A 15,992-nucleotide genomic window follows, 5' to 3' on the forward strand; every position below is an offset into this window, starting at 1 on the left:
TCCGTTCCCTAGAAGTAGGGGCACCTCATATGAGACCTCTGTTGAGCCAAAATAACACATTTTAAAAGGCTATTTCTGTCTCCAAGAGGACAAGAGAAGAACCTGAACACCAGGAGTCCTGCATAGTTCTGGGAGCCAGGAGGTAGGAATAGCATTCTACCTAGGGAAAAAGCAGTGACTACATGGAAAGGGCCTCTTATGAGGCTGGGTGGGACTAAAGCATAGCTGCTTGCACATCCAGTTCTGCACACCACCTAAACATAGTGTGGAGCTTTGAAACAAGGATTAAAGCTTTCAGTTGTTGTCAGATTTTTTGATTATTATTATTATTATTTAATTACTACAGGTCAAAAGTAACTGCAAGTACTGACCTATAAGAATTGGCAAGTCTTAAAAAAAAAAATCAGGATCTAGTAGGGCATAGCTAAGCAACAGTAAAACTCTTCAGTGCTAGGAATCAACATAGGAGTGAAAAAAGAGGTACTTAAACTCAATTTCAACAGCTGAAAGCTTTTGTAGAACACCTGTATTTATCATATGAATAGTGAGATTGATAGTGAGATAGATGGTGGTGTGCAAACTTACACCTTAGGCAAGAAATACAGCTATATTATAAAAGGGAACTGTTTTTCAGGGGCACTCAGGAGTCAGAGGAACTTCTCAAAAGATTTTAAATATAAAAAGAGACTATGGTGAATTTCTTAAAGAACTTTAAAAGGTTACTGTAACCAGTATCACACAAATACTATAATATACCTCCATTTGAAATACAGTAATATATACCAATGTAAACTGGAGAAAAACTGAACAGGATTTGTGGTCATGAGCTTAATCAAAAATCAAGCAAACAAACAAACACTATTGTAAAATGAAAACAAAATAGTTATTATTAATTAACATGAACTCAAAGGGCAAAGCAATAGATGTATTCCACTACAAAGAATTACAGAATGGTTGAGGTTGGACGGGACCTCTGGAGGTCACCTGGTCCGAGCCTCCTGCTTAAGCAGGGTCGCTTAGAGCAGGCTGTCCAGGACCATGTTTTTGAAGACCAGGCTTTTGATGATCTCCAAGCTGGGAGATTCCACAACCTCTCTGAGCAACCTGTACCAATACTCTGCCACCCACATGGTAAAGAAGGGAATGACTTCCCTTGGTGAATCCATGCTGACTACTCCTCATGATTTTCTTCTCCTTCACATGCCTGGAAATGTTTTCCAGGATTAGCTGTTCCAACAATTCTCACCCCCAAAAGACCAGAAGTGCTTATAGTAAGAACTATCTTCTATGACCTGTCCCACAGATAATATAAACTTACATCAAACAGTTAATATTTGCTTTCCTGTGGCTGTTGTATTAAACTGAGCACAGCTGGATGGAACAATATTTTCCCCAAAATGTTGGAATAGATAAACAGCATCCTAATTTGTTCCACAGTAGATAATATATTCTTTATGTTGAATGCAAACTGTAACACTATACAATCTCTGTACCTCATCTGGTTTCATAGTTGACAATTCAGTAACATTTGAACTAAGAATTGAAACATGCCATTGTAACACAGTGCTATCATTCCCTCCCCATTGTTATCATACTTCTATCAATCCTCAATACACCAGAAATACTGTTTTGTATTTAATGTGTGTAACTCTATTTAAAATACAAGCTCAAACCGAGGTACTTTACATATAGGATTTGCAATAACAAGACTGCAAATACTAAACAGGTTCCTCTGTTTAAGCTACATCCCACAGAGGACCAGCTGTTTCTCCACATAGCCAAATAAAAAACAAGTAACATGCAATCCCCAAAAGATACATTGTTTATTTTCCCAGTGCTTCAACTGAAATTTTCATATATTTTAGTATTAAAAACAATTAGTTGATGAGGACTTCAGAATTTAAAGTGTGAGGCATTACTAAATTAAACATTGTTGAAGACTGTAATTATTAAAAAGAAGAAGAAGAAAAGAAGAAGAAAACAAGACATGATAATGCATTAAAAAAAAAAAAAAAAAAAAACTTTAAATTTAAAAATAAGAGTTTCTATTTTTTCAGAGATAAGTATGTCTCACAAAATGAAAGTTCTGCCACATGGAGTTTAAGAAATTAAATAGCATACTTTCCACCAATAACAATAAATTATTCTATAATAAAATGAAAAAAAAAAATATGTAAGAAACAGCTGCCTTTAAAAACAGGTCCATTTAATGATTCATAACTTTGTTGGGTTTTGTTCTTTCCCTCTTAAAAAAAAAAAAAAAAAAAAAATTGTTCCCGTGGGGGCACCTGATGAGCTTAGATAGCATTTTCAAAAAGCTCTCATAACTTGAATATTCAAATTCCCCTGAGTTTCACTGGGCCTGATGGCTTTATTTAGAAGACATATTTCTGTATCTGTTAGAACTGCTTACCTCTTCTATTTGGACTTCTGGCAAGCAAATGACTTCAAAACAAGCACAGAGGCTTGAAATCCATCTGCCTCCTATTGTGACAGGATGGTATCTGTCTCTACCCTAAATGTACTGCCGCCCAAATATTTTACAGGGCCTCAGGTCTTTTCAGTTTAATAACCAGTGAAAACTTCCAGCAAAATAAACTTTGGATTCATCTACACACGTTTCACTCTGAGCTGTGACTGAAAAAAGGCAAAACTGCAGTACGCAAACACATATGCAGACTTAAGGTCTGGCAACTCTGCACTACAGGAATGCCAGGAACTCTTCCCAAATGCAGGTTTGCAAGCTCCTTATTTTGAGGTTTGTATTGTCACCATTTAACACTTACACAGCTGGGACCTGTATGTGTCTGCCAAGTAAGGAAAGACAGCTCCTGCTGCAGAGGCCTTGGTGTCACAAAAGGTGCTACCTAAGGAAAAAACACAGGCTGACACGTGGCTTTAAGATTGTGAAGCAACAATAAAACAAGCAGCTAAGCATAAAAGCTTCCTGCTTGGGTAATGAACGCCAAATGTTTATATGAAACACATTTTCATTTCAAACACAAAGCTAGGAATTGTGAAACGGATGTGTCCTAAGGGCTAAAATGAATTGTTTGGCCTTTCCTGTCAAAGAAAACACATCAGGCTGGGAACTTATTTGCTTTTTAAAATGTATTTATGATTGTAGATAAATATTTGGCACAATTACCTTGGAAATATCTGAGTCCAAAAAGTATTTACTTGTAACTTAGAAAAACAAAACAAAACAAAAACAACAAAAAACCCACATTATTTTGTGTCACAGATTTTCACTTACTTTAAGTATTTATTTTTTCAGTTAATATTTCGTGCAATTCCAAAACAGTGGCTAAAGACAGATATTTCCAAAATACTCTGCGCGAAGTTCTAATGCTTTTCAGCAAAAGATGGGCATAAACACAAGCAGTAGGGAAAACACTCACATTTGACTAATAGTGGAACCACAACACATTACAGGTATGTAATACAACCGGAAAGCCATTCGTCCATTTTATTTAAATCTTATTTTCCAAGAGTTGCTTCCTCTGTGGACTACCTTCAGCTTGTAGAAATAAACGAAGGTAACCTTTACATCCAACAAGCTAGTTCAGCTCTAGCTCAACACGGAAATTATAAAAGGTCTCACCAGTAACCTAATACTTCCATAGCAGAAATGACTGTTTCAGTATTGAGGAATAGTATTACTGAAGAATACAAAAGAACTTCAATGATTGAATACATTATTCTATTCCTGAAGTTTAATTTAGCTTCATTAACTCCTACTTAATAGTCATTACAAACAGACTCAATTTTCTCTTAGAAAGTTGGAATACTGTCTTGAAAAAGACTTTTCTAAGCCCAGTTCAACTTCCTAACAACATCACATTAAAATTCCACAATGGAGAGAGGAGATATTCATAAAGAACAGCAGCGTTACTGAGCACAGAGGTTTTGGAAAGATATCCTTATCTGAACACTTATCTATCCTTACAGAAAACATCTTGTAAACCTAACTATATGGAAAGGATACACTTCAGGAGAACCCAGCATTGCATGCTGAATACACTGTCCACAGGAAGAGCTGGAAAGCCTGGAAGTGAGTGAATATGCAATATGATGGACATATAATCTTCCCCATCATCATTCACACAATTTTTGTCTCTAATTAAATGAAAAACACAGAATGTGTTCCCACGTAATAGAAACTCATTCCCACTAAAGCTGCAGAACTTCATTCCTTTCACATTTTTTTTTTTTATAACTAGAGGCTTGGGCCAATAAAATTCAAAGGTAAATGGTGACAATGTAAGTATATTTTAAACATCATTTTGAGTTTAATGTAATACACATTAAACTCAATAGATAGGTAGATAGATAGATAGGTAGATAGATAGATGGGTAGATAGATAGACAGGTAGATAGATAGATTGCACTCACCACTACTACCTGAAGAAGATAATACATTCAGAATGTAAAGCCCATTCTCTCCAGTCACCAAGAAAAAAAATGTTGCAAATTATTTCCAGGCATAAATTGTTTTCCTATTTACAGTACAAAATGCAGAGAAAGTCATTCTAGAATTACTTAATGTGATAAGTATACTAGAAGAATATTAACATTTGAAGACATATAAAGTAGTGACTATTGAGTCAATTGGAAAAGGTCACCTTTTTAAAAGCACATTGGCAAAAACACCAGCAAAATTACAGCTGCTGAAGTTGTTTTTTATGTTTTGATTTTTAAGAGCACACATGCCTAATATGTACTTGAGTTTGAGAGGCCTCAAATTTACTTTTCCTAAAACAAAACTTTGGAGAAACTAGATGCTAAACATGGTATCAAATCCTGTTCCTTTTTCCTCTATTGGACAAAGTAAATAAATAAATAAATAATGTAGCTTTAACATATCTGAAATGTGAACATTGCTTTGCTAAACACAAACTGAAATGAAACTGCATAAATTATCTTTTTACCATTTAATAGTTTTTCACAATGCTTTCCGTAATACTTACTTCAAGTTTGTAAGTTTCCAGTGGAAAATGCTTGCCATCTGTGCCATGTTTTCAATCCATAAATCAGTGAAAAATTTTCAAATAGAAGTGATGAAGAAATTATTTCAAAATTTTGTAGGCTGTAATTTTCATTCTGGATTAACTACACCACTGTGAAAATTTGGATACCCAATAAATTGTAATATCTTTCTATGATTCTAATCTAAATTAACTCAAATTTCACAGCTTTTTCGTAACAGGCTGCTATATGTCATCACTTTCATTTTTCAACTATATCTTACAGTACTGTTAGCGCTGACATTTCAGGCAGATTTACAGTGGAAGTGGAAAGCTTCAAAATACATAGTATATCAGACAAAAAATTACTATCCCAGTTTTAAAAAGAAAGACAAAGAGATCTACTCAACAGTCAAGCAATGTACCTGAGAAGCAGAAAAGGGCAAGGGTAAAAAACAACACTCAGTTAGGCATACTGAAAAGTTACCTTATTCATTCAACAAATACTGCAAATGAAGTTGTGTCTGCAAAATTTTCACCTGCATTTACACAGCATTTTATACATACAACAGAGTTGAGGCCAAGCACAGTAGTAAAGAAAGGATACATTAGGATACAAGACAGGCCGCATAACACAAAATTTAAAATAAACAACCTTAAGAAGTTGTGAATGGAAATTTCAATGATAAAAGTTATTGGTAAGATTTTTTTCTTTCCATCTGCAAAGCAAGGAAATCAAAATCTTTTTTTTTTTTTTTTTTTTTTTTTTTTTTTTTCACAGCCATTTAAACCACAGGCTATATCAATTAGCTGACTAAAAATAGGAAAGTACTTGGGTGGAACAGATTTGTAGGTATTTGTGACTTACCAGTAATTTATTTCATCAGTTTTCCTATGAATTTTATTTTAATCAGATTTTAATTTTATAATCAGATTTTATTTACCTGAATCAAATTTTAACTTTATTTTTAGCAGATTGAAAATAGCAACCTTTACATTACATTCTATCAGCTAAAAATGAACCATTCCAAGCAGCCACCTAATACCATGTTTCAAGTACGCTTTTTCAGTGTTCGTGTTTATAAACAATTGTGCTAACAGGATTCTTAAGTACTCATCAGCAAGTTAATCTTTTTTAATTGATTAATTCCAAAACAGACCTGTAAGTAACTCTTAGTACCCACTGAGGTGGTCTAGTACTTTGTAAGTTACAATAATTGGAAATATTTGGTAACTGACCCAAAACAATAACAAAACAACAACAAAATCAGGATTTTCCACTGAAATGATAGTGACCCAAAAAGGTACTTGACAAAGGCAGTTACCTGAAACAGCTCTAAAACAATCTGAAGTAGTGAAACAGATTAAAACCAACAACTAAAACACAGTAGCTAAATAAAAATAAAGCAAATAGAAGCCAGAGAAAAGTAAGGCAGTCAAGGTAAACTTCCAACATTCTGGAAAAAAACAACAGATTATCTTGCATTCAGAGAAGTTTTATCATCCTTCAGAAAACAAAACAAAACAAAATAAAACAACACAATGAGTTCTGATCCCCTTTTGAAGTTTGCAAATGAAGCTATATGCTTAGATGACTATCCAAATTAAAGAGACTAAATGCTTAAACATTTGCAACACTAGGAAATTCAATCTTAAGCACTTTAAAGATGCATTTTAAACAAGCAGTTAGTGAGCCAACAACTTGTATAATGCTACTCATAAAACAAACAAACAAACAAACAAGCAAACAAACAGAAAACTTGCTTTCCTTGGCAGAGGAAATCATTGGACCTGGAAGTGATCTACAGAAAAGAAAAAAAAAAGCAAGGAAAAAAACAACAACAACACCCTCTTAAAGAGTAAAAGGGAAAATATAACCAAAGTTTATATTTAATACTTCATTGCATAACCTAGAGCAAAACTATTCCCCTATTTTCATTTTTATGTTTATTCTTTCAAACTGGAATGCTCTTTATGAAGCATTTATTTGTTCAGTTTGATCGTATGCTCTTAAAAATCAAAAAGGAATGAAATTATTAATGGCTTTGTATGATTCTCATACTCAAGTGGAAGCTAACCTAAACCAGCACTACCTAAACATAAAATCAACATCAAATACTTGGAGAGATTTTTCTCTTTGTGTAGTGAAAAAAAAAAGTGACATGGTGATATGCAGCTGACTTTGTTAAATACTTTTTGACAGAAAACTGTGTTCAATAGTAGCAATAGATGAATAAAGATGTAGTATAGCCACTCTTACACCATGAAAATAAGGTAAAGGACAACAGTCCTTGCCTTCATTGGGTGCTTTCATTAGCACTAACTTAACTAGTTAACTTAACTAGCCAGCTAGATACATTTATAAATATTACATAGATTGTTACCAAAGAAAAATCATTAAAAAAAAAAAAAAAAAGCAGATCATCAATCTATCAGACCTAGTTAAACTATATGGGTAAAAATGGGACTGTGATATCACAGGATATCATGATGGAACGAATCTTCCATTCACTTGGGAAGGTTTTGTGCATTAATGGTGCTAAAAATATGGCAAAGTTGTACGCATCACAGTGAACGTAATAAAATGGAAGCATGCACTGGGTTTGCTTTGTGCAGACAAAACTATTATTGCTTAGTTTACACAGCCATTGCTGCTCAGACAGTAATTCAACCAAGTGTCATGCTTCCTTTTGAGGTTGAAATTCCTTGGTACTGCTGCAATATATCAGCTCACATGTTCATTTCCCTTCGCTCAGCACCTAGTCCTTCACTCACCATGCCCCTATAAAAGAGAGGAGCTGTGGATTCTTGAGAATTTATTTTAAGCTAGCCACTGTATTTCAGTTTCAAAGCAGAGAGATATACTATTTTATTTACCTGTTTCTACTATTACTAACACGAGGCAAACAAAGTAAATTATACAAAGAACAAATAACCAAATACTGTAAAAAAAAAAAAAAGGCATCAGAAGGCAATCCTACCAAAAAGCACTTAGCAGTTAGGAGAATTCTTAGCATTGTCATAAAAATTAGTTATTCATTTCATCATTTTTTCTTTCACAAAAGTATGATCACATTATACTACTTACTAAACTCCCTGTTAAATAAAACCATATAGGTTTAGAAAATTCTAATTTTCCCTTGCCTATTACTACTGCATCCTTCAGAAACAAGACCAGGTGGGTCAAAGTGAGAAAAAATTTTAATTATTTTCCTCTCTGATAGCAGACACAGAAAAAAAAAATTGCATTTTCTCCTGTACTCTCTTTTGTTGCTTTCTTCAAGCAACATTAAGAATGAATATTAGATACCTCAGAAAACAATGGAGCACCAAAAATCCAAAATGATTAACAGTAAGACATTACTTTATGGAAAAATTGCAGGCATGCCACTTTACTCCTTTCAGTGTTCATTACCACTGTGGGACCATACAAGTAACAAACATTCTCAACAGATCATGTCTTCTCATCATTCCTCATCTACCTCCTTCCAACATACTGGAAGGGTTTTGTAAACCAGGTGATTCAAAAATAAAGAAATAAATTGATTAATTAATTTAAGGGAAACAAAATCCCAGGATCCTTTTCCCCCTAAAAATACTATGCTTGTTTTATCTTAAAACAACAACCATTTCTATTTATCTAGTAACAGTTGTGCCTTTCAGCATTAAAATAAATAAATAAATAAATGTTTTGACAGTATTAGTATCAACTAGAAATGACAATTACATGCCTCCCAAATGAAGCATAGACTATATTAGAGTTGGAAAAAAACATTCTCATCTAATACCCAGTGAAATTCAGCAATAGGTAAGAAGGAAGATGCATTTGTATATTGATAGAGCTGTTCTTAGATACCCTCACATGTTCACCAGACTTCATGCTTCAGAATGCAAATCAGCCATACACAATCCAAACAGTCTGTAAATATTCTACAACTGCCCGTAATGACGAAGCATGAGACTAATTGAACTGAAATTGAATTTTTCAGTATTTGTATAGATTTGCTTCTGAAGAAACGGATTGTCTTGTTGATTCTCAGAAACTGTAGTACATGATCAGAATTTCAAGGCATAACAGGCAAGGCATCAGTTTTCTCTAGAGAGTAAGTTGTGAGAATCCTATTAGCAAACCACTAAAATAAAATGAACAAGAATTAACTACATTCATGTAAAATCATAGTTCTTCAAACTGAGACAGCATCCTCCTATTTCACCTTTATAACATAGACTAGTTTCACACTACTTTTTCTCATTATTAGTTTTCAAAAACTGGGGAATAAAAAGAACAAATTAACCAGGTATCTGTTCACCAAAGCTGTCACAGGTACTGCAAATATGTCTGAAAAGGGCAAGCACAGACAACTTGGAGGAGGAGGGTTGCAGAGGAGCAAGCAATCATTATTAGGTATGCTCTCATGACACAGGGTACGTGTACTCCAGCGTACTTATCCCAGGAAGGAAAAACAAGCGCCATTATTGTCAGTGAGGAGCTGAGACACAGCAGCAGTTTTTCTCATGCATATGTTTGCAATGAAATACTGAATTGCACAAAGATGCCTTGACTGCACCCTTCAACACCCGCATAGGGTCTGGTACAGATGTTCCTGCTGATTTATTCAGATTCTGTCTCAACCCTTAAGGTTTTCACTGGCCTTTCATTCACCACAGACAGGCCTGGCTACCAACAGAAATAAAAATAATGCATAAAAAACATATTCCAAACAGAAGAGTAAAGAGTTTCTGGTAGTTGCAACCAGAGAGAGATATAGTAGAAAACTGATAAGCTAGCAGGCAAAGCCATTAGTTCATTGCAAAAAAATCCTATTCGTTCCAGATGCTCAGTCTTGCCTCTTATATTATCCAAAGGAGAATTTATTTAAATTAGAGTAATCTATGCAATCTAATGACTTTTATTAACAAGAACATGGACAGATCTGCTAAGGACTTGGTAAGATGGCCTTTACCTCCAGTATACTGATATGTATATACTTCCTCCCTGCATATCTTTCTGTCTCACACAAAATCAAATCAGTTTCATCATGGAGATGCTTCTTATTCCTACACTGCCATTCAAAAATAGTTATATTTTAACACATCTATGAGTGTCAGCCTGTCCAGTGTCAAGAAAAAAATTAACCGCATTGACATCTAGAATTTTCCTGTTCTCAGAAGGATAAAACTATGCTTCCCATAGAAATTTAATGACTTCTTTTAGGAAAACAAAAGGCCACAGGGTACTTCTTGCTACTGCAGTGAATGTGACAAAGTAATTAGAAACCAGTCAACACCAGTTCTCTCTGTACGTGTCTTGGACACTTTGAGAAATGTAAAAATCAGTGTTGGTCCTTTACTACCTCTGAAGCTCCAAAATGAATGGTTCTGTCTTCCAGGTTACTGATTTCTTCTGTTAACCCTTATGTTTTAAATGGGAAAATTCTTAAGTGACTAGAGTTTCTCACGCACAATAGCAATGATAGATCCCGCTAGAGCTTTCATTAAAGCCTGATTTTCTATTCTCTCTCATTGCCAAAGAATGCCTTATATAGGACAAAAAAACCTTATATATGCCAAAGAATGCCTTACATAAGACAAAACAAAACAAAACAAACAAACAAAAAACTAAAAAGTGGTTCACCCATGTGATAGGATCAACGTAAACCTTTCCAGATGCTTAAAAGAACATGAAGGTCCACAACAGCACATCTCTCAAATGTGCAGTGTTCTTCCAGTGAGATCTGGCACAGCGTTGTCTGTTTTGAGGTTTTCCTACTTCCAGTCAGAAGTCAGTACTGCCAGTCTACTGTCTGTACACAGATTGTTAAAACTGCTGTGGATTACAGCTCCCAAAGCATCTCTCTCTGCTCAACAAGTACTGAAGTATCAAGGAGCAGTGACTCAGCCTGCCAAGTATGACCCTCTCCACATCCGGCCATTATAATGATGCACACTGGAAGAAAATCCTCTTGAGGCGGCCTCACTGAGCCTTCAGAAGGACCACCTGTGCTAATCTCCACTGGTTTTAAGTCGTAATTATGCTTACGTACAGTCACAAGCAGCATTATCCTCCCCATGCTTAGAGGTTTTACACTGAAGTTTAATGCACGATCAAGTGTTTCTTTTATAAACCTTTACGTACTTTAACAATAATCCTGGTCAAGAATACAACACTTGTCCTCTCAGACATTAAAGCTGTTTTCTTAAAAAAGACATGCCTACTTCCTCCAGCACCGAATCCTCTTAATCAGTAGAGTTTAATGGGGCCTCTTTATTAACAGAAGTGCACCTATTACTGTCATGTAAGGGAGCATGAATTTTTCACACCCTGACCTGACACAGCCAGCAAAGCTTTGTCATATAACTGTGGTATTAAGGCTTATTTTAGAAACCTGAAATGTCACCTGTAAGGGTGTCTGTTGTCTAAGAGGTCTCAGCACTATGGAACAACATGAGCTGCTTCCAAAGTCTGCTCTGTCACTGAGAATGGGAATCTTGGTGTATTTGACTGCGGAGAGGAGTGGGAGGAAGTCAGAAACAGGTATTCAAGGGTAATAGTGAAAAACAGTGTTTTACACAAAACAAAATTAAAAATAAAAAATCCATTCCCCAGTATATTTCTCAAGAGTAATCAAGATTTGAAAATGTCTTACATCCCTCTTTATTAGCACACAACTGCCGTGCATGTACATGGGCACACAGAAGAAAAAAGAAATCACTTATTTGCTTCAGCTTGGAAAACAGATGACTGAGGAGGGATATAACAGGACTGGAAGAGACATAGGGGAAGAGTAAATAGGTACTGACAGACTTCTGCTTCTTTTTGAAACTGCTAGGAGTTTTTAAATAAAAGGAAGAGGCCAAACAAACAAACAAACAAATATATATATATATTTTAAAAGAGTTCTTTCATGCAAAATACAGGTAGGCTGAACATGCCCTGCCACAAAGTGCTGTGGCTGGCTGAAAGATGCTAGGTAAATTGATGGAAAAAACATGGAGAGCTGCTAAAAACTCAGGAACTCCATGTGTCTCAGGAAGCTTCTGTGACTGAAATGGTTGGGAGCTAAGAGTACTGGCTACTGGAAGGAGAGGAGTTGTGTTTATGCCACGCTCATATCATTACTTGAAGACCTGATTTCAGAAGACAAAACATTGCTGGATGAACAATAATCCAGAATAACCCATTTTTTTCTCATCATGTAAAAGAAAAAAGGTACTAAAAAAATGTACCAGATGATATATATATATATATATATATATATATATATATATATATATATATTCTTTTTATTGAATGGAACTACATGCTTTAAATTATACTTTCTAATATATATTTAACATAACTGGGCGTGCAAGGTTACATCCATGTTCTAGAAAATACCTTAAATGCTACCGTAAACAAATCAGCCTTGTCCCAATGTTACATGTTGGTAATGTCATAAGGAAGTTTTAGTTTGTTTATTGCAACAGGTAGTTTCAAAAAAGGCTTGGTATTTCAAAAAAGGCCCCAGAGCCCTGAATACGGTCACAGAAGAGTGCTTTCAAAAAGCTTGTTCTTTGAAAGCACCTTGCTTCTTCAGCATTTTAAAGCCTTTTTTAAAGATTTCTTTTGCACAACTCCACCTAAGGTTTTCCTCAATGTCTTTGCATTACAACACGCAAACAAGGCCTTTCTAAAAGAAGGAGAAGATAACCACAGTGCAACAAGAACAAGCAGATTGGCATGGGACAGTATAAAAGCCCAGGCTCCAGAATGAAGCCCCCTCACGGCTGTCCATCCATGGGCTCTCCCCACCATGAAGATACCCGAGGACATCACCCCCAGTTAAAAATGCCATCCCATCTCTGCTGTGAAGGTATACACGCACAATTCCTAGATGCAGCAGGAATTTCATCATCAGGCTCCTCGTGATTTGCCTACTAGATTCTGTCTTTCCATCACCTACCAGGTTTGGTCTTTCTATATACTTTCCCTTAACTTCAAAAATCACACTAAGAATCTGACATTTCTTGTTCAAAGACCTAAGAAATTATGGTTGGCTCCAAACCACGAGTAAGTATTATCTGTATATTTTGCTTTACTTTCAAGTGGACAACCAGACCAATAAAACATGTTTTCAAATTGCTGTGTGCAACACGTAACATTCATAGCTGTACACTGCTGCATGTAGCTGGAGAAAGTGTGGTTTTCAATGATTTGAACAGCAAAAAAATACAAATAGAGTGCTGATGCAAATCTTTTGTTTGTTTGTTTGTTGGGGTATTTTTTGTTAGCCCGACGTTTTTCAAAAGTTCGTCGGGACAAAAGGCACTGCGCGAACCTCGGAGGCACCTGCAGGCAGGTGAGCTGACTCCCCCGCCGCAACGCCTGGACGGGCAGACCTCGTTCCGTATAAATACCCGCCGCAAAACCCAAAGTATCCACCCGCGTGCCCCAAGAGCCTCACTCAGAGCCTTGCACCTAGTCCAAGGCAGACGTGCAGCACCAGCAGTACCACCAGCACCACCAGCAGTACCACCAGCATCACCAGCAGCACCACCAGCAGCACCAGCAGTACCGGCAGCACCAGCAGTACCAGCAGTACCACCAGCAGCACCAGCAGCTCCGTGCCCGGAGCCCGGCGCCCCCCGGCACTCACCCAGCAGCAGCAGCTTCAGCTCCCGGCGGGCGTTCCGCTTGTCCCGCCGCAGCTGCCGCTCGATCTCGGCGCTGATGCGCTGCGACTCCTTCTCCTCGGCCGACAGGCAGCAGCCGGCCATGGCCTGCACCGGGGGCGTCCCCTCCCGGCCCGGCACGGCCCGGCCCGGCCCGGCCTCGCCTCCCGCCGGCCGGCAGGTGGGGGCCGCCTCCTGCCCACGGGGCGGGGGGACGCGGGCAGGGGCGGCCCCGGGGGCTGGAGACCCGCGGCTGGGGACCGGGGGCTGGGGGCAGGGGTCCCGTGTCCTGTCCCAGCCCTGCCCCGGGCACGGGGCCTGCTCCCGGCCAGCGGGCGGCTTCGTCAGGGGTCGGCGCCCCGGGGGCTGAAGGCTTGGAGTTGGCGAGGAGCCGAGAGAGCGGTGCTGGCAGCCTTCAGCTGCCCTGAAGGGCGGCCTGAAGCTGCTCGCAGTTGTCACATCTGTTTTCGGGGGTCTTGCGGGTCGAAATGGGCTTTGGTTTGTTTGGCGGGTGTGGTGGTGGCTGCAGGGGGAAGGGGCTGGTGGGCGAGAAACAGTACTGCACAAGAGACGGACACTGCGGTTCGTAACTACATTGTGTATGCATTAAAAAATAAAACGATGGAAATACCAGTTTCTCCACTTTTTTAGTCAACGTATTTCTTCAAAGTTTCCTTAGATTCCCATTCGATACTCTCTCGTCCTCCTGTCACTTCTCTTCTGTTTCACTCCAAGCACAACCCCTGCACAGATACTTGAACTTTTGAACTTGCAGAGTTTTAAATGCATCTTGTAACAAGCAACAAGGCTTCTTATTAACTCAAAGTTTATGCAACAGCGATAGGTGAAACCACTAGGAAAAAAATGTAAAGATAAGCAAATATTTATTTAAATAAGCATAACTGGCTGATTTGTTGATTTCTTCATCATAGGCAGCTGTGCATATGCATATTGTGAACGTAAAATACTTTTTAAAACAAAGCTTAGTATGTCTAGGTCCACTGAAGACACTCGTCTCCACCTTCACCAGTTAGATATGTGGGATCAAGCAATTATAAGGGAGTTGCTTCAGAATTTGAAAGTTATGTATTTTTAATGGCTTTTTATTGCTAGTAACTCCTTAGGGTACCCTCCTGACATAAGAGAGAATGTGGGCAGGTTTTGAGGGAGTCAGCATCCTCTGAGTCGGCTGATAGTGGAGTTTCATACAAATATGGCCATTCTCTGAATAAATTCATTACTAATGCAGGTAAATATTTGCCTAGTCTAATAGTATTTGATGACCAGTACATGCAGTTTGAGATAAGTGTCAGAATTAGGGTTTTTCTGGTGAACTACAGAAAAGTGTACACAGCAGTACAATTCCCACTGCCCTACCTAACAACTTTGATAATTCAGATCATATCTCTGTTCCCACATTACGGCTGGCTCACCAAGGAAAAAGTTCAAAGTGTGTGTAATCCAAATTTAGCCCTAATCTATCTCTTACCCTTATTGCCATTTCTGAAACAAAAATAAGGTTCTACAGAAGAGCTTTCAGGGTTGTACCAGATGAGTTTTTCTACTTGGTTCCACTGAAGAACACTCAGCTCCCTTCTTAAGAAGCGCCAATAAAAATCCCTTTTTCAAAAAACAAGGGTCCCAATTCCCTCATCAGCGGTTCTTTAACACCAACAAAAAAGCACAGCGATGCAACAGCCAAAGGAGGAGGGAAGAAAAAGGAAGCTACACAGATTCCTGTTGCTTATGGGTAGTAGGGTTTGGCTCCTAGCTGTTGTTTTTTTTTTCATGCCATATCACCATCAAGTTCTAGACAATTTCTCAGTGATGGTCGACTTCCTTGTGAATTATTTTAAGAGGCTGAAGAACTCTTTCCAACATATTATACTGTATTTCACTTGCTTTGTCTAAGAACAGATTAGTATATTATAGGAAATCCTTTAGGCAATTTATTCCTAGAACTAGCATTTCTGCTGAGCTCCTGAGGGCTTTGTTTACCCAAAAGGATGCTACATCTCTCAATGCAGTTGAAGAGAAATGCAAGCACCCAAAAAATATGTCATGTCCATGGCAGCCACAAGGCCTTATTACGAGCTATACTCAAAGAGGCTGTGCAGAACGTTACAACAGTGATATTTTGTAGACCTGGTAGTAGTACCCAACAACACTGCCCATTAGCTCTTGGATCTGCTGTTGACTAGGAGTGTCAATCTTACCTCCTAAGAATTGTGAAAAGGCTCAAGTGAGCAGGCAAGCCTTCAGAACCAGGCTTCAGTTCTGAGTTGGTTACAGTAACCATCAATGGTGAAAACTATGACCTCAGTTAAATAAAGCGCATGTTTTGCTAACGGTAAACTGAGATTTTTTTAAAAA

The 15,992-nt window shown here is 37.7% G+C and overlaps 1 protein-coding gene across 2 annotated transcripts in view; it reads right to left on the reverse strand.

Annotated features, from left to right (window-relative positions):
• LOC137847624 (guanine nucleotide-binding protein subunit alpha-14) overlaps positions 1–14,079 on the reverse strand; it is a 78,057-nt gene extending 63,978 nt beyond the window's left edge. Inside the window, exons 1-2 of one of the 2 annotated variants that reach the window (XM_068665865.1) lie at positions 13,604–14,079; positions 2,787–2,867 (exon numbers count right to left, since the gene is read on the reverse strand). In XM_068665865.1, coding sequence (XP_068521966.1) covers positions 2,787–2,867; positions 13,604–13,724 — 202 coding nt within the window. In that variant the 5' untranslated portion in view covers positions 13,725–14,079. The remainder of the gene's footprint in view (positions 1–2,786; positions 2,868–13,603) is intronic. The other variant, XM_068665866.1, reaches the window with a different exon arrangement.
• Between the last annotated feature and the right edge of the window lie 1,913 nt (positions 14,080–15,992).

Source organism: Anas acuta, chromosome Z (genome assembly GCF_963932015.1).
Source record: "Anas acuta chromosome Z, bAnaAcu1.1, whole genome shotgun sequence".
NCBI classification, from domain to species: Eukaryota; Metazoa; Chordata; class Aves; order Anseriformes; family Anatidae; genus Anas; species Anas acuta.